This window comes from Camelina sativa, chromosome 4 (genome assembly GCF_030686135.1).
Source record: "Camelina sativa cultivar CO46 ecotype springtype chromosome 4, ASM3068613v1".
Lineage (NCBI taxonomy): Eukaryota > Viridiplantae > Streptophyta > Magnoliopsida > Brassicales > Brassicaceae > Camelina > Camelina sativa.
This window is the reverse complement of record NC_141883.1, coordinates 17,370,516-17,398,153: the sequence shown is the minus strand read 5'-3', so window position 1 is coordinate 17,398,153 and position 27,638 is coordinate 17,370,516. Positions and strand designations below refer to the sequence as shown.

The 27,638-nt window shown below is 34.0% G+C and overlaps 3 protein-coding genes across 4 annotated transcripts; 2 read left to right on the top strand and 1 right to left on the bottom strand.

Annotated features, from left to right (window-relative positions):
• Positions 1–3,784: 3,784 nt before the first annotated feature.
• Positions 3,785–9,532, top strand: LOC104780386 (uncharacterized). 2 transcript variants are annotated; one of them, XM_010504879.3, is made up of 14 exons: positions 3,785–3,971; positions 4,543–4,644; positions 4,919–5,046; positions 5,147–5,285; positions 5,364–5,473; positions 5,591–5,674; positions 5,762–5,810; positions 5,926–6,017; positions 6,133–6,259; positions 6,572–6,651; positions 6,731–8,076; positions 8,203–8,313; positions 8,390–9,134; positions 9,232–9,532. In XM_010504879.3, the coding sequence occupies exons 2-13, from the start codon at positions 4,552–4,554 to the stop codon at positions 8,974–8,976; spliced, it is 2,946 nt and encodes a 981-aa protein (XP_010503181.1). In that variant the 5' UTR covers positions 3,785–3,971; positions 4,543–4,551; the 3' UTR covers positions 8,977–9,134; positions 9,232–9,532. The 2 variants fall into 2 exon arrangements, with proteins under 2 accessions (XP_010503181.1, XP_019100172.1); XM_019244627.2 differs by having other exon boundaries at positions 3,813–3,971; positions 5,591–5,661.
• A 37-nt stretch (positions 9,533–9,569) lies between these two features.
• LOC104780385 (uncharacterized) lies at positions 9,570–12,352 on the bottom strand. The gene is made up of 5 exons (XM_010504878.3): positions 11,778–12,352; positions 11,086–11,337; positions 10,840–10,983; positions 10,036–10,740; positions 9,570–9,939 (listed from the first exon to the last, which is right to left on the bottom strand). Exons 1-5 carry the CDS (start codon positions 11,886–11,888, stop codon positions 9,712–9,714), a joined length of 1,440 nt encoding a protein of 479 aa, XP_010503180.1. The 5' UTR covers positions 11,889–12,352; the 3' UTR covers positions 9,570–9,711.
• A 5,388-nt stretch (positions 12,353–17,740) lies between these two features.
• LOC104780383 (dof zinc finger protein DOF3.2) lies at positions 17,741–19,106 on the top strand. Its single transcript, XM_010504877.3, has 2 exons — positions 17,741–18,044; positions 18,127–19,106. Exons 1-2 carry the CDS (start codon positions 18,021–18,023, stop codon positions 18,832–18,834), a joined length of 732 nt encoding a protein of 243 aa, XP_010503179.2. The 5' UTR covers positions 17,741–18,020; the 3' UTR covers positions 18,835–19,106.
• The last annotated feature ends 8,532 nt before the right edge of the window (positions 19,107–27,638 follow it).

Sequence of the window (27,638 nt, the reverse complement as noted above, 5' to 3'; positions counted from 1 at the left end):
GTTCATAGCAAGGGCGGTAAGCCTGCGCAGGGGCAGAAGTAGAAGTTCGATGCCATGCATAGGTCAGGGTCCAGCGGTGCGGGATGCTTCGGGTGTGGGAGCTTTGAACACAATGTGGTGAGTTGTCCATAGAGGGGCAACCAACCAGCACCGCCGACGACTCGGGTGTGTTACTACGCAAAGAGGCGAGACTTCTCAAATCGTCGTGTCCCAAGCTGCATTCGATGGTTGTGGCAGCGGTGCAGCCAAGAGTACAGCAGGTGGGGCAGACGGTGTTTCCATTACCAGCGGCACCGCGTGTGTACACGATAGTGGAGACGGGAGGAACAAGTGCCATCGCGATCACGGGTATAATTTATAAACTTGACTTTGTGGTTTTTTGTCATTTTTGGATTTTATGGGTGTCTGTGATGAATGTTAGGGTTCTTAGTGCATAAGGTTTGTGTTGGAACCTTATTGGTGGGAGGACTTCCGTCCCATGTGTTGTTCGACTCCATAGCTACTCATTGCTTTGTTATCCTAGAGTGTGCCGAGAGGGGCAATATTCGTGGAGATCCCAGAGGGTGTCGGTCGACACCAACCTTCAGCAGCGGCTGATGACATGTTTGCTTTGTGTATTGCCTGGTTTGTTTTATTGTTTGTTGATTATAGCATGAGAGATCTTATTGCTTGTGTGTATAGCCCAGCAGATGGAAGGATTGCCTCAATAAACATTTCTGGTAATACTTACGCCTCTCTTTTGTGTTTTAGCGCAGGTAAAGGCAAAGTGTGATCGTGGAATCAAGGCTATGAAGAGGAGGATGTTTTAGATGCTAGGTTGTTTGCTCTGTGTCTTTGATAGGATACTAGAGTGGAACTTAGTTGTCTAGAACGGTTGTTAGGATTGTTGGTTCTATGACTATGTTATGTTTGGATTTTAATGGATTTTGTTTCATGTTATTCTTTATTCGTTATTGGTTTATTGGAATGGTTATGTGTTATCCGCTGTTGTTATTGAATGGGGTAAGGTTACTAGTGAGTATGAGATCACTAGATAATAGGATATTAAAAAAAAACGGGTCGGGTTGTTTTACCTTTGCCTTCATAATCATTTTCATCATTACTATGTACAATGGTTCTGGAATCCTCTCATCATCCCAAATTTCATCACTATTGTCTGCATCACTCTCGCCTCCATTGTTACCTTCTCTCCCAGCCTCTATAAACTCAACTTCAAAGTCATCAAAATTTTCTTCCTTTACACCTACATCTAGTTTCATAATAGTTACAATGCTCCATTGTTCCTCTCTATAAACTTCTTCATGTTTTCCCTCATTTGCATGCCCAACCTCATTAAATTATTCATCACCAGCAACCTCATGATCATCCCCACTCATAACTTTATGATCTTCTTTAATATCGTTTGGCGTTTTTCGTTTTTGATTCTTTTGTTGTCTTTTAGATTGTCATTGCCTCGCTCTTCGGTGGGTATCAAAACACCTCAATCTCTGTTTATTGTGGGATTGCCACCGCCTCAGTCTCCATTGGGCATCAAGCCACCTTAGTGTCTTGTCCTAATGGGATTTGATCTACTTCAATGTCTGATGGGTTCTCAAACATCTCATTTTGCAAATCGTGATGTTCCGACTTTTGCGCCTCCTCTAACTATCAGTGGTAAACTTTTTCGTCCTCCACGGATCCACGTCACTACGAGTATTCGATCAGATCTAGAGAGAATTTAACTTTTTAGTTTTCTAGGGTTAGGGATGATAATTTGATTCGGAAATGAGATTGTCTCAATTTGAAGATTTTGTTAAATTGGGTTTTGTTAAAACATTGTTGTTTTGCATAAACAAAAACGGCTAACGTATGAAAATAACTTCATAAACTTCTTTTTAACAGCAATTTAATGTCAAATCTCAAATGGCTGAGTTAACAAAATTTACTTAATTTTTTAAAACAATCAACAGAAGGGGTGTATCTATATTAACATTTTTGAAGTACATTTTTGTGTCATCCTCTCTTATCTTTGTATCCAAACAAGTCTCAACTAAAGAGGGTGTATTCAACTTGACATTTTAAGTGATTTGTGTAAAAGTTACAAATCATATGTTATTCAATCATGGATTTTAAAAAGTCTCATGAAATCCACTGTTATTCAACTGATGATTTAAAAATCTACTTTGAAATCCACTGTTATTCAAAACAGTTTGTGGATTTGGATTTTAATAAGTTTTAGGGATTCTAGAAGATTTTAGAGGATTTTGGAGGATTTTGGAGGATTTGTTTAGTTAAAAATACAGAAATACAAATCTCATGGTTTTAGGTGGGATTTGAAAGAATTTTACCATAAATCATATCAACTCCCCTAAAATCTATCAAAATTCCAAATTTTCTAAATCCCATCAAATCCCCAAAATCATTGTTTCAATACACCCCCTTAAATTCTCTACAATCCTTACAACCAAACACAATCATTTCCTTATTTGATAATATTAATTTCCTAAAATATATCTATCTAATTTAAATAAATATGTTAGATTAAAATATAATTCTCCTTTCCTTTTTATTTAATCTTATATTTAATTATTTTAATTACTATTCAATACATAAATTTAATAATTTTTTAGATTTTTTTCAGCATATAATGTTATTTGAATTTTTATAAACGGATATATATTAAAAAATTGTCTTAGGATATATGTAACCAAACAAGTATATCCACATATAGAGCTCGGAATACATTTTTGGAGTACAATAGGGTGCCATCACTTTTTGCCAACTTCGGGTCGGGTTTTTAACTAAAATTATAATCGATTCAATTATCCGGATCCTCCTTAAGATTGCCGAATATTTTGGGCCGGTTTTTAATCCATAACATACTTATTCACATCCAATTAATGCCCATTGTATCTTAGGAAATATCTAATTTGCATGCCGAAAGAATGGATAACCCAATTTATGTAATCACATCATCTTAATCACATCCCTATAATATAATAACTAATTCAAGATGAATACATCTTAGGAAATATCTAATTTGCGTTTAATAAACGATTACATATTTAGTAAGATCTTATTAGCTTTAAATGTACACTATTAATCCAATAATATCAATTGAGAATTATAATAATAATATGTCAGATCATTCATTCCTAAATCATAACTAACAAATCGTAAAATGTATATTCTCAACTTGTGAATCAAGAGTTTCTACAAAACTCTACCTAGAACCGTTAACAGTATATATATCAACAAAATAATAGATCCGTGGTGTACCACGAGGTAAAACCTAGTTCAACTTGATATTTTAAGTGATTTGTGTAAAATTTACAAATCCTATGTTATTTAATCATGTATTTTAAAAAGTCTATTAAAATCCACTGTTTTTGAACTAATGATTTAAATATCTACTTTAAAATCCACTGTTATTCGAAACAGTTTGTGGATTTTGATTTTAATAATTTTTAGGGATTCTGAAGGATTTGAGACGATTTATTTAGTTAAAACTACAGAAATCCAAATCTCATGGATTTAGGTGGGATTTAAAAGAATTTTAGCATAAATCATATCAACTTTCCTAAAATCTATCAAAATTCTAAATTTTCTAAATTTCACAAAATCCTTCAAAATCATAGTTTCAATACACCCACTTAGGAGTGATATAGATGACGATTCAGAGATTGAAATAAACCACCACAAACTTTGAATTTCAAATCTTAAACCGACGCCAATCGAAATAATTGAACCGGAGGTAATGGCAGAACCGTAATAAACAAAGAATCTATGGGTATAGTTATTTTCCATATCATCTCTTCTTATTATGCAATCGTGGATCTGGCAGATGAAAAGATTTTTTAAGGGTTATAAAAACCAAAACCAAACAAACATTAAAAAAGCAAGCGGCCAAAAATCTCAGCCATCCAATCTCTCACTTCGTCTCTCTCGCTCGCAAAATCTCTCCGATCGAATCTCTCTCTCTCAACTCAGCTGTATGTTTCACTTCTTCTTCTTGATTGATTCTATCATCTCTTTGATTTTTGGTGGAATCGCCGAATCTCAAAACCCTAGTTCTGTTTCTTGATTCTGATTTAGTTCCGGCGTTGTTTTTGGGATCAATCATGATTGATACCGATTGTAGAAATCTCACTGGATATATATATATATATTTTTTAATTGACTTTCGATTGGCATGCACGGATTAATTTATCGACAGCTCTTGACTACTATAGATGCATCTGGCTCAATTAGATTCTTGATTTCGATCTGAAAGAGTTTGAATCTTTAGAACCAATTTTGGCTTGGAATAATTTTTGATGAGATCTTCAATTTTGATTGAACTGTTATGTGTACCTTTTTTTTTTTAACACGAACTGTTGTGGAAGTACTAAAAAGTTTATTTTTTAGTTTTGTCTCTGTGTGGTAGATATAATGGTGTCAGTAGTATGGTTTGCTTTTTGCTTGTTTATCTTTAGATGATGGGCCATTATTCTAAGTTTTTTGTTCGTATATATATATATATATCTCATTCGCTTTCTTTTTGTTTTCACTTGTCTTATTCAGGAAAAAACAATGAGTGATTACGGTGAAAAGACTTGCCCTTTGTGTGCAGAGGAGATGGATTTGACTGACCAGCAGTTGAGGCCTTGTAAATGTGGCTATCAGGTCCAGTTTCTGATTTACATGTCGATGCATTGTGCTAAACTTCTAGTTTCCTTGTTTTTGTGATTAGGATAGACAATTAGGTTTAGTTATGATTTTGTTTTGTAGGCTGTAATGTGGTATACCTAGAGCATACAAAATAATAAAATATATGTGTTGAAAACTGTTGACTCAAAAGATTTGTGTTTATACCGATTGTGGTGGCCTCAGAGATCGTTGATCTTTGTTCTGCTGATAATTTTCTGATCTGATATGTGGTTTACCTCCAATCTTACAGATTTGTGTTTGGTGCTGGCACCACATAATGGACATGGCTGAAAAAGATCACTCAGAAGGGCGCTGTCCAGCTTGCCGCACTCCATATGACAAAGAAAAGATTGTTGGGATGACTGTTGATCAGGAGAGGTTGAGATATGACACCTGTTGATGAATGCCGACTTTTGTTCTTTATCAGTTTTTCAGTTTTGGTTTGCTGATGTTTCTTATCTATTTTTCCTGTTCTCAGACTGGCCTCTGATGGCAAAAAAACACAGAAGTCAAAACTGAAACCTTCTGAAGGGAGAAAGCAACTAACCAGTGTTCGAGTGGTTCAAAGAAATCTTGTCTACATTGTTGGGTTGCCACTTAATCTAGCAGATGAAGATGTACGGGATCTTTCCTTGAAAACCTTGTGATTATTTCATATGATCTGCTTAGTGACGGAAAAGTTTCATTTTTTTCAGCTTCTCCACCGTAAGGAATATTTTGGTCAGTATGGAAAGGTTCTAAAGGTTTCTATGTCCCGAACACCAACGGGTCTCATTCAACAGTTCCCTAACAACACATGCAGTGTGTAAGTGTCGTTGTTTCTAATGTTAATCAAACAAATTTCTCTTTTAGCATGAATGGATTTCATACAGGTTTGTTTGCATTGTTATTATGTTCTGATTATTAATGGCTATTGCTCCAGATATATCACTTATGGCAAAGAGGAAGAGGCTGCTCGATGCATCGAGTCCGTTCGTGGATTTATCTTGGATGGTAAAGCACTGAAGTAAGTCATGTGGAGTACCCTGTTAGTGTACAGTGGCAATTATCTTCATTGATTCCATTATTTTCCCTTTTTTTTTTTTTACTGCAGGGCATGTTTTGGGACAACCAAGTATTGTCACGCATGGTTAAGAAACGTGGTATGTACTCCTTTTCTGCTCTCTGGCTGACAGAGTTTTTGTTTTGGCTTTCCTCTTTTCAGTCGAAATTTGCAACTGATACTAATGGAATATGGATTTGTTTTTCTATTATCAGGCATGCAACAATCCTGATTGCCTCTATTTGCACGAGGTTGGCTCTCACGAGGATAGTTTTACAAAAGATGAGATCACATCAGCCCATACAAGGTAATCTTCATTGTCATATTGTCTAAGTTTTCCTCTTGTACTCATGACTATTTTTACGCATATAATATGTGGAGAAATTGTAGTATTAATTCATTTAGTAATTTTAAATGAGCAGAGTTCAGCAAATTACTGGAGCCTCAAATACTATGCAATACCGTTCAGGGAGCATGCTACCTCCACCATCGGATGCTTATTGCATTGACAGTTCTACTGCAAAACCAATTGCAAAAGTTCCTTCTAATGTAAGCTCTCTAAACTTTTGTACTACTTTACCTTGATATATGAGGGTGCTACTCTTAACATTTTGCATTCTTATCTCCTGTAGCCTTAGTTAGAGTCATATATTGGTAAATGCATTCTGATATTGCTCACTAGAAACTTTAGTGCATGTGCAGCATTCCGTAGAAACTTAACTTTTCTCTGCAATAGCTTCAGATTGTGTACATATGTTTGTTTTTTCAATTTAATCTTTTCATTTACTCTTTTTTTTTTTTAATTACGAAAAGGCTATATGAAATTAACGTTTAGTTCTCTTTTCATATTTATTGGTGTAGACTGCAGTTAGTGCTCCCAAGGGTTCTCCACCTAGTGGGAGCTCTGGTAAATCAACTGCTCTTCCTGCTGCAGCATCATGGTAAGTTTCTTGCTGTAAGCCGTTGTATATGTGCACTTTTTTAAGTGGTCATTTAAAAAAATTGAAATTGCTGTTGCAGGGGGGCGCGTTTAACAACAAATCATAATTCTATAGCAACTTCAGCTATTTCAAATGGATCTTTGGATAATCGTAGATCACCATCAGAGAATGGAACTTTGGCTATGTCTACAGTTGTTGCAAATGCAGCTCATGGGTCTGTATCGTCTAGTAACACTCTTCAGAAACCACCTCACAAGGAAGAATTTCAAATATTGGCTGGAAAAAGCAAACCAGGCATGTTGAAGCCTGTGCAACATAAGATTGTGGTGGATCCTGGGTCCAAGAGAAGTACATCGCCTAATAGAGATCCTACTAGCAATCAGATATCCTTTTTAGTAGAATCTTCACACAATAGCAGAGTCATTGACAAGCCTTCTGCTGTTGAGAATTCTTTTGAGCACACAGATGAAATTGCCGAAGATGTCTCTCATGTTAGTAACTTGTCGGCTGATGTTGCACGGATGGGGATAACTACAATTTCTAAGGATGAAGGTCCTAGTGTTCCAGTGGCTATTGGTATTCATTGTGATCAAGGTTCTATTAGACAACCTGGTAACGATGTATCAAATCTGGAGCAGTGTAGAATGCATAGAAACACTGATGCAGAAGCTGACATATTACAAAATGGGATTCATGGTTCCAGGCCAGAGTGGGATTGGAGATCAGGTTTGCAATCCCAGATAGATGTTAAGTTGAAAGTGGATGATCTTTCATCATTTAAAAACAATAGGCGAGATGTTGCAAAGGCTATTAGCGACTCGTCTTATATGCTTAGTTCATCAAGTTCCGTCCTGGATTCAAATAATCTAGCTTCTCGTTCTTTTCAGACCAGGGAAACTCCTGGTGGGATGGATTCCGATATTAGATCCTCCTTTGACATAGGTAACTATAGATTGCATCTTCCAAACGGATTTTCTGAGAAATCCATATCCAATATGGAGCATTCTTTATTTGCGATTGAAAGCAGGAACAACATGCAGAATACAGAGGATGGTATAATTTCAAACATTTTAGATTTTGACCCCTGGGATGATACCTTGGCTTCGTCACACAATTTTGCAAAATTACTTGGCCAGAGTGATCATAGAGCCAGTACTCTGGAATCTTCTAACCTCATAAAGCAAAATAATGACCAGTCCCGATTCTCTTTTGCTCGGCATGAAGAGTCAAATAATCAAGTGTATGACAGTAAGAGTTACAGCATATCTGGGCAGTTGTCAAGAGATCAGCCTCTTCAAGAGTTTGGAGTGAACCGTGATATGTATCAGGATAAGCTTGGGAGTCAAAACGGTTTTGCCTCAAATTATTCCGGTGGATATGAACAATTTGCTGCTATTGCTGGATTGTCTTCCTACAAGAGTCCTGGTTAGTATATATCATCGCTTCTTATAGTTGTTTTCTGCAAATTAAAATTCGTTTGACTAACAAGTACTTCATCAAGACTATCTCTTCCTCTGGTTTTCTGAACTTTTCACCATTGCCCTCTTGTAGTGGCGAGGACTCAAGTTTCTGCTCCTCCTGGTTTCTCTGCTCCCAACAGGTTACCTCCTCCCGGTTTCTCTTCACATGAAAGAGCCGACCTGTCTTCTGATATTGGATCAGGTATTATATATTACATTCCTAAAAATAAATAATTTCAACTTTCCGTAAGCTGAAACTCTTGTAACACATTCTGCAGGAACTCGTTTGCTTGAGGCAGCCGCTTTCTTGAAGAACACATATCATATACCACCTCCAAGTGGCAATTCAAATGCAGCTGGAGATATTGAGTTTATTGATCCTGCAATTTTAGCCGTTGGAAGGGGAAGACTTCACAATGGGATGGAAACGGCAGACTTTGATATGAGATCAGGGTTCTCTTCTCAGCTGAATTCCTTTGAGAACGATCCAAGACTTCAATTGTTGGCACAGAGGTCTCTGGCTGCACAACAAGTCAATGGATATCACGATCCCAGGAACGTTAACAACTTCTCTTCTTCACTCTCCGACCCATATGGAATTAGTTCAAGGCTAATGGATCAAACACAAGGAACTGGCTTATCTCCTTTTACACAGTTGCCTAGACAAACTTCACCAAGTCCATTGTTGTCAAATGGTCACTGGGATAAGTGGAATGATCCCCAAAGTGGTAACACTCTTGGGATTACCCAGCTTCTAAGGAGTGAACGGATGGGATTTAATGACAATGTCTACAGCCGTTTTGAAGAGCCTAACTACCAGAGGCCCAGTCCCGGAGATCCGTACAACAGAACATACGGGATGTGATTACTTGGTTGGATTTTCGTAAAAGAACGATTGTTTGGCTGATTCCAGTGTTGGAAGAATCATAGTCGAAACTGCTCTGTCTATTTGTCCATATCAAACCAGACCTTAGTATCAACAATCGCAATATCTGCTTGCCAGGAGTAGTTTAAACTCGATTGGTATAGACATCTTGTTCCTCTATACCTCATCAAATATAGACAATCATTTACTGATATTGTTAAGTGTTCTTACCAAAGTTGTTTCTCTCATTTGCAGGAGGACACCTTACCTTGTTGGGTGTGTGTATCAGCAAAAAAATTCAGTGCTGTTGATTCAGAAGATGATCTAGTCTACATTTGCATACTTCAGAAGGCTTAACTAGTGACAAACTCCCCTGCATTTTTGGCGCTACTGTGAATTCATTATCTGTATAGATTATAGAGCTTTCAAGAACAAACTCGCCTGCATGTTTTGTATAAAGAAGAGTTTGCTGGAAAAAAATGATCTGTTTCTTGTGCAACCTCTCTTCAACTTTCTCCTAATTGAATGAAAGAAATTCACAGCATTAGACCGTGAACTGGGTTGTTTTTATAACGAGATTTGCTTTGGTCGTATCTTGGAAGATCACTAATTTCTTGTTATTATTTTCCTTACTTATTAAGAATTACAACACGCAAGCAAAATCAACAAGTATTTGAAACACATGGACCTGGAATCTATCACATTAGTGGAGGACTTAGCACACTAGTTGAGAACTTAGCTTACAATACATTCTCTTTCTGAAGACTCATCTTCGTTGGCTGCTAAGCTTGCGATCAATTGAGCTTCATGTCCTTCATCACTGTCAATATCAGCTGAAACGTATCTTCTCTCTGTAAACGCTGACGTCTGACGTCTCTGTAGCCGGAGAACGTGCATAATTACATCAGGAGTCAGTGTCACCCTCGACTGGTCTTCTCTTCCCACTCGGTTCGATTCCATCACCTGCATTTCCCACAAAACACAGATTCAGTGTTTGGGACATGGCTCAACATTAAACATTTGGTTCAGAGGAGATGTGATCTATCTAGTAGTTTTTACCTTTTCGATCTTTTCAGGTAGAGAAAGTACATTGTTTGACATTGGCGTCCAGAGCTTAACACTCTTTTCAAACCCACAGGATGCAAGAAACGGTATGTGTGGGTGAGACTCAAGCTGATTCACTACTCGTCTATCACCCAACATAGCCCGCACAAACTTACCACCTTTCTTCTTCCATATAAAGATGTGACCACAGTCTGAACCACTCGTCACATATTCATCATTTGGACCGAAAAAGTTCACTCCTTTAACTGTTTGTGCATTGCGGTGTCCTGTATACACCTGTGGTTCTTCCATTTCTTGCAGTTTCTCTGGAGAGATAGAAACCGGCGACGAACCATAACCCATGTGTTTCTCAAACAGGTAAATGAGCTCGTCGTTGTAAGAGACTAGTAGTTCTCCAGCTTTGGAATATGCCAATCCTGTGATATGAACACTGTTGGTTTCCCGAAGATGACGGGGACAAAAAATGTTCACAGGTGCGTCTGGTAAGATGTGGCGACATACTGGAGATAACTGTCCTCTTCTAGTGTCGTAGACTCGTGCGTATTCATCGGAACCCCCAACCGCAAGATAAAATGAGTTCCTCGGATCTATCGCAATAGAATTCAATCTGATCCTACTGCTAGAGTGATGTCTCCTGCAGCCTTGCGTGAACGGAGAGGAATACAAAACCATAGTGGCACTGTTGCTACGTATATCAAACTGCCCAAAAGAAAAGTAAACAAAGACAAGTTACGTTTGAGTTTTCAAAAGCCAAACACTAGGAATACAATGGAGCATGAGAGAGATATAGAGACCAACATGTTGAACAAAACCATCTTCACCACAGCTGTAGAATACATTAGGATCTCCAGGCAAAACAGCAAGCTTATACACGCGACCATGGTGCCTCCCTAGCCTTTTTGTCTCCACTTTGCCATTTTCTAGGATCTGACCAAGTCTTACCTGCAAAAACAGAACGAGACACCGAATGATTTAACTAGGTACAGAAATCAAAAAGCAACAATGCTGGAGAGTCTTAAAAGATTTTTGAGATTACAAGCATACTTGTCCATCAGCACCAGATGTTATGATAGTCCGGTCATCTGTAAAAGGTATGAACTTAGCCTGAAACACATTTTCACAGTGACCAGAGGGATACGACAATGTCTTGCTTCCACTCAACCAGTTCCAAAGCATGATCTGTCTATCATCAGAACCCGAAACAAGAACATCGCCAGTGGAATTAAATTCCAAAGCATTCACACATCCCTCATGCCCATTTAACTTCCCGTAAAGATCTAGTTTCTTCACTATCCCCTGAAGTAGCCAAATAAAACAGTACAGTTCAATCCTAAGAGTCTTTAGACAAGTCTTTGAATTTAGTTCGGATTGTCTCACATACATCCTACAAAACACTAATCTAGAACTTGTAACAATCCATTGATTCAAAAGCTTTCGACTTTAACACAAGACCTCTCACTTGAAAACAACAACATAAGCATCACTAACTTGGTATTTAAGAACTACTAAGATCCATGATTCGAAACACAAATCCAGAGACTGGGAAGACTTTATGATAAAAATGACATAACTAATCAAAACCCACGATTCCTATACGAATTTTGAGCACGAAATACGAAAACTTTACTCTTCCCGAGTTACAAAAAGTCTCATTCGAAAAACAGAAACAACCAAGAGAGGTTCAAGATCGGAAGAATAGAGAGTGATGGAGTAGTGAAGAAAACAAAATGAGTAACCTCAGAAGCAGAGATACGACGAGAGATGGAGCTCGAATGAAAGAAACCAATCTCTCTGTTGAATAGCTCCGTGAAGCTATCACCGATCTCTGTGTTTCGACGTCTCGCCATTGTACGAAGTTTTTAAGTCTCTATGCTTTTTTTGTTTTTTTTTGTATAAATCGTGATTCGTAATCAGGCATGAACATCGTGCCGTCTACATTACTCGAAATGTGACGGCTTGTTGTTTTTACCCACTTCAAAACGGCATACATGCGAAGGTACTGTAACTTATATAATCTTCTTCAATTGGAACCATTTGATATTGGCAGAAAAATAGATTTAATAGGATAAATAATTAAATATTATTGTTTAAAATGATACTTTATTTCCTTCTAATTTTGTAACCAAATTGTTAAAAAAATTAAAATTAGTCCAAGGAAAAGAAAGAATCAGCAAAGAAGAAAACACACATATCATTACGAAGTCAAACGAAACTATGATATCTTCTTCCACGGGTTGCAGAACTTTGCGAAGCAACATTTTTCAAGAAGTAAAATGTTATATATGTTTGATCTTTACTCACATAAAACAATAAAATTTCTCAACATTTAACATTCGAGATTAGGTAATAAGACATAAAAGTTTGGGCCTTACCAGTGAAACAAGCTTAGCACATATGGGGAAATATATACAGATTACAGACCTGGCCCAGATGTGAAAATCAAAATTTGTAGTGAAGCCACCATCTCCATGGTTCATTTGGTTCATTTTGTTTTATTTTGTTCAGTTTGTTTCAGTATTATAAGTTACACAAATTTGAATTTTCTAAATAATATTTCATTATTTTTGAGAAACTCTTTACCCTTTACCATTGAAGGATGATAAATTATAGAACAAGTTAAGGTTATCTTAACTTTAATTTTTTTCTAAATTTATATTTTTAATAATGGAAAAAAACTATAAGGGTTTCTCACCATTGGAGATGGTCTAAGAGGTTTTGAATCAACTTTTCTAAGTTTAAAAATATTAAAAGTAAATCAAAATGCCCAACAAAAAAAAGAGAGTTGGTTCTAAATGTAGAGGTTTTGGAAGGTAACCAACTCTAAGGTTTTGGAATCAAAATTTTAGTTTTGTATTTATTTCAATTATAAAAATAAATAGAACCTCCATATTTGGAACCATGGTTGGAGATGGTCTAAGACAGTCTCTTATTCTATATACAGTTTTCTTACAATAAAATATCCACAAATTTGTATTTCTTACAATAAATTCCAAGTTAGACGGTGTAATATTTAACACAATTTGGTAAAATAATAACTTAACCTCTTTTTTTTTTTTGAAAATTTTGTGTAAATATATGGTCTCATCGATATCTTAATTAAATTAAAGAAAAATAGTTAATAGCAACACCGAAAAATGTTTATATTTTATGATTCATTTTCTTTTAGAATAAGTTGGCAGTCAAGAGACCTAGCTACTAAAAGCTAGTATAAGCTAAAAAACACCATACTGATTCTCTAGCTAAATATAATCAAAGCCAGAACTATGTACTTGAAAACTGTTTTACCAAATTCAATAATATATTTACTCTTCGTAATGACAAAATATTTTTGTTTTTAATAGTTATGACTTATAACTAACCTAGTGATTGTTATGATTGATGAAAATGCGACTTTGATCATCATCTTAAGTTTGAAAGCATAGACTTATATATAACGGATCGTATTATATATAAGGGATTCATAAATTCTATGAAGACGAGAATATATAAGAATAAACAAAAACTGATGTCAGGAAAGTGAAACGAATAAAAAGCAACAGAAACATTTTTTTATAAATAAAGAAATTAATAACGTATGCATGGGAATCTTATAGGCCTTTGATGCTTTGCTTGAAGATGGAGTTAAGTATTGATGCACGTCGCTCTGGAATTTGCGCCTCAAATCTTCGGTCCGATCCACTTACTTGTTTTATAGTATATGTTACCCCTTTTTATATAATGCATTAGCATTAGTTAATTGTTTGTACTTGCTTACTTGTGACCTAGTGTAAGATGACTGTTCAAAAAATACCCGAATAGAAATTTATATATTATAAATTATGAGGTATATATATATAAAACCTGCACAAAACATATTTTATACAAAAAGAAATGTTAAATCATCTATGAAAAGACATAAGATATTTTGTTTAACATCCTTCTACAAATTTCATGATCACGACAGAAGAAAAAAAACAAAGACAAAACGAGCTAGGAGTGAAGAAGCGATGTCACAGCAACAGCACCTGAGGGGATTTGATTGGGATTTATGAACGATCGTTATACGCTACTAACTTACCAGTACGGTAATGATGAGAAATCCACTTGGAGGTACAATATAAAAATAAAAATAAAAACAACATAATAGGAAAAATTGAGAAGTGGGTTGGTCTGATGAGTTTTGAACCTTGCCTTGACTGAGAGACCACATGCTCATATCTCTCAGAGCTTCTGGGATCCCCACTTTTGTTTCTTTGTCTCATTCCTCGATTTCTTCAAAGATTCTTCTTCTTTCGTCACGTGTCGCATTCTTTAGTCTCCATGCGGATCTACTGAATTTTTTTTTGACACTATGGGTTTTATAACGTGAGCTTAGTGTTTATTTTCATTGACAGTCATTTGTCCAAACCCCTGATTGATTATTCATCAACAAATTTTATAGTAATCACTCCATCCAAAACAAAGATGAATGCAATTATCATACATTTTAAAACTTAAAAAAAAAATGAAACCTAACTAGAGAAAAAAAAATATATACAAGTATTTGAACGGGATAGAAATATTTTTATCCTATAACAATATTTTTGATTAATGAAATTAAAGAACTTTAGCATACATGTTCAAAATAAATATGAAATGGTCATCATAAGTTTGTTTAAACTTGAGCAACAACCCACAACACAAGGAGGGTCCAACTGGCCGGAATGTAATGATCACCATTCCTTACTCGGATACCAATCATTGTGTATGAATCACTAATTTTAGTGGTAGAATATGACAGCCTGATGCAACACATTTATTCACCTCAATTTCCAAAGTGTTATCAAAATATATATCAACTCAAGGGATGTCAAAAATATGTGTAATAAACCCAATATATTATGAATGTAACAATTTAACAAAAGAACAAAAAAAACAAAAAAAAACTCAAGATTAGGTGGTACTCATATAATAAACATTTCGTTTGCACAACAAAAAAAACCATGTTGTAATACGTACATGCATATATATTAGTATGTAATTTGGTTGTGGATAATGGGTAATCCATACCCATACATGTCTTTTAGACCAAATCTTGGTCTTCCTATAAGTCCCTTTTACGAAAATCGATGTTTTGTGTCTCTACTGACTTTAACTGATAGGGATATCATGGGCTACACATTGTCCGGCCAAATCTCTGCTTTTACATTGTCATTTTTGTTCCGTTTGAGAGAAGAATGTGTTAAAATTATAAAAAGGAAAAAAAATTGCATGTGTTTTTCAACGATCATGTTATATGTTAGAGGTGGAAATAGATTTGTTTACATAAAGAATATTCATTAAAACCAAGTAACCATTGAATTAGGTACCTCGAGGGCCAAGTAGTAGTTGATTAACATAAAGTTTTTTGAAAAATTCAAAATAATTACACTTTAAAGTGTTGTACAAGGGGATTTAACAAAATAAACCTTGGAATATGCGCAATAGTAGATGACGACAAATGATGATTTAAGTATAGTGAATGACTTAGCTAGAGAAGCTTGAGTCTGCTCAAAGCAAGTACAATGCTATGTCCCTATGTGCATGTAGCTTGTATCACTCTTGGTAAAAAGTTCGACTCACCACTAAACCGCTAACGCAAGTTTAAGTTACACCTTTAATAAACGATTGGATCATCATGATTGGTGATTTTGATGTCGTACAATCGATGTGAAATTGTGACATATAAAAAATAAAGAAAATTACTATATAGAATATAATAACTTGCGTTGACAATTTCTGATGATACAAATTTATTCGATTAGGAAATGCATAAAACACAGTCCTTAAAAAATGCAATTTTTTTTTTTAATCCTAACTATACAATATACACAAAGAATCATTATAAAACCATAATATACAATATTAATGCTCTCTTTTAATATACACTTGCCATCATGTACAACTCAAGAGTTTGAACCGTGATGGTGGTTTGCTAAACGTTACATCCAACAAATAAATCCAACAATCACATCTTCAAAATTACAAAACGTAAACTAGTACATGCAAGAATTTTAAAATAATGGACGCAAAAGTCATGAACCACATGTGCTGCAGACACATAGATATTTGTGGACCTCGGCTCCTGATCAGTCCTCACAGAGAAAATGTGGTCCAGGAAATGATTAATCATGCACCAACTATAGTTATGTAGTATTATTCTACCCTTTCAAGTTTCACCCAACATTTTGGAGAGTAAAATATTAAACTTAACTGTGACTAAACTAAAAAAGAAAAAGAAAAAATTAAAAAAGGAGAAGAAAATAGAGAAATATTCTACTTTGTCACACTTAGGACCAGCTTGAGGGAGTGGTGGGATTCACGCGAGAGTATAAATTTTTGACTAACTTAGAAGATGAAGGTGGGTTCCGCGTGGTGACAACTCAAGAAGAATTGTGACACAAAAGAAGAGATCAAAGACACATGAAGATGGGTGCCTCAGAAATGGACGTCGTACAAACAACCAATTCTGATACATCATAGTACGGTCCTCGATCACACTTCTCATCATTTCTACAGAAACAAATCTGACGCCAAAGATATATGTGTATATATATATATATAAACACATATAATATTTAGTAATTGCATATTGTTATTGGCTCATTGTGTTAAGAATCCCACAAATTTATTATTATCTTAGAAACCCTATATAAGGATCACAATAGTTTAGTTTTTGTATTTAGAAAGTTTCGAACAAAATCCAAAATAGATGCAAACACATATCTTATGACTATTTCTCATGTACATCACGAGATTCACGACCACATTCGAATTCCAATATGATGAAACGTAAAACTATTTTTTGATCCGAGAGTACTAACTTTGTTTGGTAGTTTCAAACAATATTTCCCACATCATCACATGTAATGTACTCAATATATAAAATTTGTACATGATAGAACAATCTATATCAACATGTTTTTGTAAATTTACGGAACACATAGTTATATTGTAAAGTGAAGGATGTGGCTCCATCACAATTATAAAAAAAATCAACGTGTGATGATAATGAAAAATCTTCTTCGCTCACAAGATCTCGATATCGCAATTATATACATATATATAGAGATTTTATTATTAATATGATACCATTGAAGAGCCGATGAACAAGCATAATTTAATTAGAGACAACTAGTCTTAATATCAATGTTCGGTCGGACCGGTCCAACCGCGACTGGTAGACATTCCGGTCTGGGTTACCTCTAAAAACTGGACAACTAAAAATTCACAAAAAACGGAAAACTCCACTAAAAACCCGTGAACCGGTGGTTGAACCGGCGAATCGGACCAACGAGTCAGTATCAAATTAAAATATTTTATTTTTATCACATTTCAAACTCAAACAAAATTAAAATTAAATGTTGTTATTTATAGAAAAATCACTTAGTTATTTTATCTAATCATTTAAAAATGTAATTTTAGTTCTTTAGTACTTCATTATGTATCTTTTGTTCATAGATTTATAGAAAAGTAGATGTTATATTTAGAAAATATAAACAAACCAGTAAACTAATTTACCCGTTGTTCAATTGGTCTGACCGATTGACCCAGTGACCCGAAAGATTTCTGGTTCACCTTTCAGTCCGATATTAAAAAAAATGCTTAATATACTTTATATATCCAATCTAAATGAAAATTTAAAAACAGGGTCTAGCTGTAAATCAGAAGTAGGCATGATAAATCTTTATTTTTAAAAACGGCTTCATGGGTTCACATCTCATGCTAAGAGTTGGATCACGTTATTCCCTCATACGGTAATAAACATTTATTAGTAACGTTAAAACATTGAAACAATATAATAATATTGAGGTAAGCCACCAAATTGTCTAGCTACTTCCACATTATTTTTCTATATATAGAGAGATAAGATGCTTGGCTTTTCCTTTATCTCCACTCTCCTTTTCTCCTTTATCTCTCTTCGCTTTATCTCAGTCTCAATCTTCTCTACATTTCGAAGAAGCTTCTCAATTAGTTGAGATATGGATTACTCTTCGATGCATCAGGTACTAATTTTACATCACATTATAACTGTTTTGTTAGAGAATTGAGTTTTGATGTTCATTTATATTTGTTTTTTTTTTATAGAATGTGGTGGGAGTATCTTCTTGTTCATCACAAGATTATCAGAACCAGAAGAAACCATCTCAGGCTACTAGGCCAGCTCCACCGGAGCAATCACTGAGATGCCCTCGTTGTGACTCTACCAACACTAAGTTCTGCTACTACAACAACTACAGTCTGTCTCAGCCTCGCTACTTCTGCAAATCTTGTCGGAGATATTGGACCAAAGGTGGGATCTTAAGAAACATCCCAATCGGTGGTGCTTACAGGAAACACAAACGCTCCACTTCCGCAACCAAAAGCCTCAGAACAACCCCTGAACCGACGACGGCCCACGACGGCAGAACATTCTCGACGGCGAGTTTCGGCGGTTATAACAATAACATTAACAATGAACAGATGGATCTTGGGTTAGCATTTGCCTTGCTGAACAAGCAACCTCTAGGGGTTTCTTCACATCTAGGGTTCGGAAGCTCTCAGTCCCCAATGGGCATGGATGGCGTGTTTGGGACCACAAGCCACCAGATGCAGAACGCAAGTTATGCGTTTGGGAATGGTGGAGGCGGTTTGGAGCAGATGGCGACAAGTGATCCAAACAAAGTCTTGTGGGGGTTCCCCTGGCAGATGAACATGGGAGGAGGAGGAGGAAGTGGTCATGTTGAACAGAATGACTCAGGGCGAGAGGTTTGGAGCAGTACTGTCAACTACATTAATACTGGTGCTTTATTGTAGTCTATCTACTATAAAATAAATCATTTTCATTAGTTTGGGGTTTGGTTAGGGTTTGGATTCTGGTCTTCTTGGTTAGAGAAAGGGATAATTTGAGTTTGGGGTTAATGGTAAAAGATAATAGATATGGTGTTCTTCCTTCGAAGATTTTCAATTACTTGAAAAATGAATTTGTGTTTTTTTTTTTTGCTTTGGTTCTGATCGTTTTCTTTTTTTTGTTGTTTTTTGGTATTTCTCTATGTTTTTTTTAGAAGAATTGAGCCAACTTTACTAAATTACCTACTTCTTGGTTAAATATTTAAAGTTTAATTGTAAGAACATTGATATTACACAAATACGCTTTTTTAACCATATACAGTAGATGAAACCATAACATGCAAAGAGTAAAATGTACTACGTATAGCATACATGAGGGAAGCTCCAATATAAAATCTGGCTTTTTAGTCTTCAGTTCGAACTTCTTCATATAAAAACTTTTTATCTTTAAGCCTAACAAATGGACCAAAAGAAAAACTAAAATTGGACCAAAGTGAAAGCAATATTCTCTCGATCGGACCCAAGCAAAATGTTTGATCATAACTTGTATGAACGTTTTAGAAAATTTCAGTATATTTATATCGTATTTCGAGGTTTATAAGCTTAATTTTATATTGTGTCGTACTGTCGTTCGAATGACGATGAAAAATGTATATTATGTATTTATTACACAAAAATATATCTATATATATATATCAGCCAACCAGATCCAATTGGAAGATTGTGGCGTGACAAAATCCTCGTAAGAATGGAACAAACTGCCAAAGTCTTTTATTAAAAGGATATGATTTGTTTTGAATCCCCAAAAACGGTTTTGATTTTGATATGTTTGTTGCTATATTGTCTTTAGTGGTGTGATGGCAAGATCATAAAACAAAACAAAAACCTTATTCAGATAAAAAGAAAAAAAAATTAAAAAATGCACCGAGTAAAATAAAAAATCTTTTTGTTTAAACCCCAACCATGACTTAAAAGTCCAAAACACCACAAAAATGAGTAATAAACTAATAATAATAGTATAATATACTTACTTCATGATTGCTTGTCAAAAAAAAAAAAAGGTCAATCAAAAGAAAACAAAATTTATTAGTTTAATTATATGAAGAACGTAGCAAATAAACGATTCTTAATTCCAGTATGGAACTCTGTAAACATCACAGAAATCAAATTAGAAACGTTCTCAAACTCGAGCATTTAACACTTTTTACAATTGTATTTTTATAAATTCAAAAATATTTCTGGGCGATGACAAATTCTACTAGTTTCCTTTGATGTGCTCTCATTTTAATTTCCTTAATAAAAAAAACATTTTCATTGTATTTTATTTTTTTCTTTTTGTTAAAAAGCTTATGCATTTAAACCATTATTCGATATGCGTGTTATTTTAACAGTTTTATCGAATGTCTTCGAAGTGACATTGATTCTATAATTAATAAGTTTATTTTCGTCAACAAAATAGAGAGTTTATTATTATATGTTAACATTTATGAAACAAAACTAGTATAAGATATTCATATGTAGATAAGTAGATTGATTAAGAACCCATGTTAATTATGTGAGCTACATGTTCGATTGTTTGCAAAAACCTTAAAATTCAGTAAGACTATAATAAACCAGCCATGAATATGATGAAATTGTTAGTTATCAAACTCAAACAACTTCAAAGATAATTTTTGTAGCCCACTGGGCCCTTATTAGGCCTAGGAAACGAGATGCTAAAAAAATCATTCCCAACCAGCTAAATCGAAACAGAGGTCAATGATGTCGATGACCCCATCATCTTAAGCAAGAAGTGGGTTGCCTACGTTCAAACAAAAAGAAAAAGTCCTTAATAATCAGTAACTTCAAATGATCAAAATACAAAATGTTTGAAACTTGTCTCTATACAGAACAACCTACGAACTATTTAAAGAAGTCCAATCTAACAGTACCGCTAGCTGAAAGATATGGTGAGCTGCCTATAACTCATCAGACCAATTAAATCAAGTGTCTAAGATCAGAATCAGATAATTCGCAATAAGCTCTCCTCACTTCAGCTCACAGGTCACAGCCCCCGCGAAAATACGAAGATGGCCTCCATCTATGGTTTGAATGGAGAGCCTAACTCTCTCTTTTATAATTTCTGTTTACAGTTTTAAAATCATTCGAAAGAAAGAAATGCATACAATATAACAATAACTTTTTGTTTATTAACCGATGTAGCAGAATCTAGGATACGGACAAGTAAAACAATGTAACCGTTGAGACATATTTTTCTATTTATAAAAAATGTAACCGTTAAATACAAATTTATTTATCGTAAACTATATAGATAATTAGATACATTGTGAATACTATTAATATAATCAGTTAGGTCGGTGGACGTGATTTATATTCAGTTGACTATTTTAAGAAATGGACGTTATGACAACCCACTTTTGTATGTGTTCCATGCAAATTGATTTGAAACGAATAATTTACAAATACTGGAGAAAAGAGAATCGATTCCTTTGTATTGTCGCATTATTCTCCTACACGTCCGTAGCCTTACATATTTTTGTAATTGTTTTCTTGAATAAGCCAAAGTGTAGTAGCTATGAAGCCCCTCTCATTTGTATTATTTACCTAATCAGACGACGTCATATATCTTTTAGTATAAACAGTGTCGCCTAAAACGGTAGGCGCTCATAAACAATAAAAATTATCTTTTAAACGTTAAATTTAGATGAACAAATTCTAACTTTGTATAAATGTATTTTCAAAGTCTTATTTATTAGCATTTATAATTTATGATGATTTTGTTTAATTTATTTTATTATATTATATTTATAATGTTTATGATGTAAACACTTAAACCGTTTAAAACCGTTTAAATTTTAATTAGTTTTGCAGATTTAGACGCTGAATTGCTGCTTATTTAATGCCTAACACTCTATTAGATATAAATAGCTTAATCCGTGGGTGAATTGAATGACTATTTTTAAATAATTAAAAGCCATTTGGAGTAACTTACAAAATAACAAAAGTACTAGATTAAGACCCGTACTAGAGCACGAGTTGAAATTTATTTTATTTACATTGTAATTTTTTTTATAAAATATAATTTATGTGATTATTTTTAAAAGTTTTTTTGGATAAAATATTATGTAATAAAATCATATGCTAAATATGATGACTTGAAAAAGATACTTATTTTGTAAGTTTTATATTGTTAATGATTCTAGATAAGTAACCGTGCTATAACACTGGTTAAAATTTTGTATATTTTCTATTTTAAAAGAAAATTTTAATATGTTGTATTAGTTTATATACGTGAAGTTATTTCAACAATGTATATTCTACCTCATGACTTGAATGTCATTATAAGACATAATTTTGTGAATTTGGTTTTTAAAAAGCGAGTTATTATATTATGAGTAATTTAATATATTGTTATACTTTTTGTTTTATTATACTTGGTTTTTTTAAATTCTTTCACATTATAGTGACATATTATTGACATTGCTATAACAAACCAATTTAGAGTATTTATAGTTTCTAACTTTAATTTTTTGGAAAATCGGATTTATTTTCCTTTGATGTACACACAATTAACCTTTTTTGTTGGCAAATCAATTTAGGATATGACTGGTTCAACCGCAGCGTTTGCGACTGCGGTTGTAGGAGATTGCAGCTACGGTTGTAGGAGATTGCGGAAGCAGGTGGTTGTGGTTTCAAGCGTTATTAAGCGTTTTGAATAACTGGTTTAACGTTTTAAAATAGGTGTGTTTGCTGGAGTTTTATGAATGGTTGACTAGCGGGTGCAATAGTGGTTAAAACACAATAAATGTAATATATAATTATATAAATGTTTTAAAACACCAAAATTTTTATTAAACTTGATTTATAATTCAAATTCATTAAAAATTACTAAAATAATTATTTAGAAACAAATAAATTTTATATTGAAGCGATAGTTGAGAAGAGTCATTGGTGATTTGTTTTAATATTTTTCATAAATAATCTTATTTTCTTAAATTTCTGATGAAATGTTATATTTATTTAGATTTTTTTGAACTTATGTGCGATGTGCCATTACATTTACATCAAGTTTTCCGAGTTATTGTTAATTGGAATCTTATTTTCTTGTATAACTATTTATTTTCTAATCTCCTCAATCGTATCCGTATTTCATTTTCTCTCATCCATAATGGATATAATGGTTAGGTAGAAGATATATAAAAAAATATTTCAGTTATAATTGATTTGTTTTTAATTAAAAAAATAAAATCCAACCGCAAGCGTTTAACCGCAAACGCTTGTGGGGAACAGCTTTTGGAATTTAGTGGTTTCAACCGGTTGAGAGCGATTGGGAGCGGTTTGTGTGATTGGTACCAATCGCTAGCAACCGCTACCACCCGCAAACGCAACGTTTACGGGAGGCAGCGGGAGAACCAATCAACCCCTTAACAATTCTACAACAACAAAAATTAAAAAAAATACTAATATCTTTTTAGCTAAAGCAACATTCCATAACTAATCCCTATTTTTTTGTAACATCTAAATCTAACTAACCACTTCCTTGCCGTGCCGGCTCAAACATTTTTTAGGTCTCTAGGAATTTTTTTTAAAATTGTAAAGCCCACTCGAACTGGAATTCCGGTTCGGGTTGTGTATCGACCGATGTAGTAGGTGCATTTGTCGATGCAAGGCTCACTTTTGTGGGAAAACTTAAGTTAAACGCTTGTTTTATTGTATTTTCGGTTTAGAAAACCCTAAGGACGGATATAAAAGGAGAAGCTCGGCGTTTTAGAGAGGTTTAGCTACTTTTATCGTTCCCGAGAGAAAAAGAAAGAGAGAAAAACTTCTAAAAGTTCCTGAGAGCGTTCTGGTGAGTTCTAAGCCGTTTTTGGAGAAATGTGTCACTGTGAATGGAGATCTGAGGCTGAGAACGTGAGAGGAGCTTGCTAGGAGGCTGTTTTCGTGGGTTTTAGGATCAGATTCGTCATTCATATAGGTGAGTGTGTGGTCATGGCTGATCTAAGCGATTAGATGTTTGTTTGTGTGTTTTTGGGTGTTGTTTGCTTATGTGCTCATAGGTGAATGTTTGTTGTGAGTTTTGTGGCATTTGGTTTTTGTTTCTGACATCTTGGAGCCGGGGAGAGTAGAAGGAAATCATTCTCGGCGTTGTGTCGCGCGACTGCATCGGTCGACGCAGTTAGGAATTTGACGGCAATGCAAGGAGTGCATCGGTCGATGCAAGGATGTTGCATCGGTCGACGCAAGGAGTGCGTCGGTCAACGCAAGTGCGCAGAGTCGACGCGCGTGTTCAGAGTTGTCTGGTTTGCTTGTTTCTTTGTGTATTGCTTGTGTTTTATCTTTTCGTTTGTGTGTATAGCCCAGTAGATGGAAGGATCGCCTCACAGAGTATTTATGATAATACTCACGCATCTTATTTTTATTTGTGATGAAGGTAAAGCAAAGTGTGATCGTGGAATCATAACGATTAAAATGATGATGTTCTAGTGGCTCGTTGATGTGTTGCCTGGCTTATGTTAGGATGCTAGAGTCGAATCATTAGAAAGTTGCTTTGTTTCTGGTTTAATGTTTTATAACTCAGTTGGATGATTTATTACTGTTTGTGAGGAATTGGTTATTGGTTATTGGTTTAATGGTATCGTTTTATGTTATCCACTGTTGTTTGATTGTGGTTAGGTTGTTAGTGAGTATGAGATCACTAGTTAATTATTATGTTAAAAAGGAAAAAAATGGGTTGAGTCGTTTCAAAAATAGACCTTTTACTATATTATTTATTTTGATAAAAAGAAAAAATAGTTCTATATGAACCCTTATATTCATATAAATTTTTATTTTGCCCCGTTTTACTTATGAAAAAATAAAAATTGGACCCCTTTTATACATACATATATATATATATATATATATATATATTTTAACCTCTTTGTTTTTATTTTTTTTGTCAAACTGATGGTTTCATTCACTTTAAGCACCAATAATACAAGGATAGAAGGTCAAAGCCTCAAAGTTTAAAAGAGTTACAAAGAGATTACATAGAGAGACTTTCCCCAAAACTATAAACAATGAGTAATAAAACATCAAACAATGGTCCATGAGAGCTTTGATACAAGTTCTTGGAAACTACTTGGAACATGTGAGGTCACGATTGCTCGATAGATCTTCCATGAGGGACTCGTCGGAAGAAAAGTTAGTCATATTCATAAGACACTTTGACATTAAAAAGAGAATCAGAACCAAGAGTCTCACCAGAGCAAGAAGCATTACACTAGAAGTTCATTGGCATAGATTTGATGGTCAATAGCCCGGGTGGGGAAGATGGTACTGAAAAGTGGTTGCCTAGCTTCATCGGATGAGCAAGAAAGGGACCAGGGCAATTGCAAACCATTACAATTAAACCATACAAAGGGAACAAAGACCATTGGTTGCCAAAGATAGAAAACAAACCATAACTATGCAGGAGGGTTCTCTCTTATATGATGTTTGCCAAATAGATTAAGAACTCCATGTAGCCGGTTTGCCGGAGAGAGATGTAGTGCAGGATTTGTCTGATGGGCTATTGGTAACACAATAAAAAATTTGGACCCTTTTTATACATATAAATTATTATTTTTGGACCTCTTTTGTTCATATAAAAAATATTTTGGACTTCTTTTATACATATAATTTTTTTTCGGATCTTTGATATGAGAAAATCATACTACCCGCCCTTGTAGCTAAGCCGGCACTGGCTGCGAGAGAATGTAACAATGGAGACGAGAGTGATGCAGATAGTGGTGATGAAATTTGGGATAATGAATGGATTCCAGAACTGTTGTCACACAATAATGATGAAAATGATTATGAAGGCGACGGTGGTGCTGCTCAAGAAGCTAAAGATCCTGAATAGCTACTTAGGTTGGGGAAAACATTCAATTTCCTAGTAGTTTTCAAAATTGCACTGTTAAGATATTCTCTAAAAACGCGATATAACATTAAGCTTTATAGGTCATAGAGTTTGAGGATCGGTGCAAAGTGCTCGACTACTTATGTAAAATGTTCATAGAAATGTTACTGCCACTACAAAAAAGGTTATTTTACATCAATTAAATATCATCAAAAATATAAATGATACTAGTTTAAATTACTTATTAGCAAATAATACAAACTAAATAATTTAACATCAATTGTAATATATGATATGTTAATTATTTTTTTTAGTGTCAGTTCAATCAAATTAAAACAAATTTGTATTAGTTTGCATCACTTAGAAGAACTGATATAAAATTTGCATTTACATCAATTAAAATAAACGATATATTCATTTAATTTTACTGACATCACTTTTAAAATAATACAAAAATTTACATCAATTAAATGTGATGCTAATTTTAATTATTTTAATTATTAAAAACAATAATTGGAATTTATTATTATAGTTGACACTAAATTTTTATTGTTACCATAAATAAATAATCATTTATTAATTCTGATTTTTTCCTCAAAATTAAACAATTATTTCTTTTTTCCTTACCCACAAACCTTCTTCTACGCCCATATTCGTTTTCCAAATCTCATTCAATTCTTAACCTTTAAAAGGAGGTATTTTATTAATCTAAAAATTATTATTTTACAAATTAATGATGTTAACATCAGTTATTTATAAGTGATATAAATATTTGACATCAATTATTATAACCGACACAAATAGTAAAATCACTTTTACAAATTGATAAAAAATATATAATCATATGTTGGTAATTGACACATTATTAATATCGATTATAATAATTGATACAAAAAAAAAAACTTTGCGTCATTTGATAATAAATCGATGTTAATTATTTGCATCAACCATGTGAGTATCATTTTTATAAGTAATGTAAAATTCTTGTGTATTACTTTGCTGGAGAGAGATGTAGTCCAGACAATACTTTAACAAGTATTTTACAAGCGCAATATCGCTATCGTCTCTTTTATCTGACAATGTATTGTTGGCAGGGATAGGATTGTTCTCAACATCCCAAGCCCCCTACAATAATAAAAACTCTAATACATTAAGCTAAAATGTAATCTCATATTCAAAGCTAAAATTCCCTTTTGATGACTACGAAAAATGTAGTATCGAATTCAAAGCAAATATATATATATATATATATATATAATGTAATATACAAAAGGACTATTTACTTTCACAGGGCAACTTTTAGACGGATACAAATCTTTAGATGGTTTTGGTGGCATTGAAATCTCTACTCTCTAAAAAGGGTATTTTAACATTTTTGTCGATTTTTTTTTGTCTTGTGTTTCTTGGTCTGAGAAGTTTTCAGTTTGTGGAGTTTTTGTCGATTATTCTGTGTCTCGGGGGCATGCGATGTTTTCAGTTTGAATGTGGAGTTTTTCTTTTGTCATGAGTTTTTTTATCTGTTTAATTTATTTAAAAAAAATTGTGAGTTGTAAATATAGAAAAGTTAGGTTTTCGTCTCACATATATTGGTACAATTGAATCATTTCTCTATATGATTTTAATATATAACTTCATCAATCATCTCAAAAGAGCATCTTTAGATTTGGATTAATCATCTCGGATAATATTTATCTTCATAATTGAATCTAAATAATATAAAAACTAATATGTTAGTTTTATTGCGTTTGTTGGATAGTGGAAAGACTATTGAGTGAACTAATAAAACTTTAGAACAATAATTGAGGAAAACATTTGAAATTTTTTGTACAAGATTGGAAAGATACTTATGTGATATAAACTATTATAATAACATCTAATACTATATACTGAT

Excerpts from the sequence above, each read along its gene's own strand:
- LOC104780386 (XM_010504879.3), top strand. The coding sequence starts at position 4,552 with ATGAGTGATTACGGTGAAAAGACTTGCCCTTTGTGTGCAGAGGAGATG. Across the intron at positions 5,286-5,363 it reads TTAATCTAGCAGATGAAGAT|CTTCTCCACCGTAAGGAATA; the intron begins GTACGGGATCTT and ends CATTTTTTTCAG. Across the intron at positions 5,675-5,761 it reads TTGGATGGTAAAGCACTGAA|GGCATGTTTTGGGACAACCA; the intron begins GTAAGTCATGTG and ends TTTTTACTGCAG.
- LOC104780385 (XM_010504878.3), bottom strand. The coding sequence starts at position 11,888 with ATGGCGAGACGTCGAAACACAGAGATCGGTGATAGCTTCACGGAGCTA. Across the intron at positions 11,338-11,777 it reads GTCGTATCTCTGCTTCTGAG|GGGATAGTGAAGAAACTAGA; the intron begins GTTACTCATTTT and ends TGGCTACTTCAG. Across the intron at positions 10,741-10,839 it reads AAGATGGTTTTGTTCAACAT|TTTGATATACGTAGCAACAG; the intron begins GTTGGTCTCTAT and ends TCTTTTGGGCAG.
- LOC104780383 (XM_010504877.3), top strand. The coding sequence starts at position 18,021 with ATGGATTACTCTTCGATGCATCAG. Across the intron at positions 18,045-18,126 it reads ATTACTCTTCGATGCATCAG|AATGTGGTGGGAGTATCTTC; the intron begins GTACTAATTTTA and ends TTTTTTTTATAG.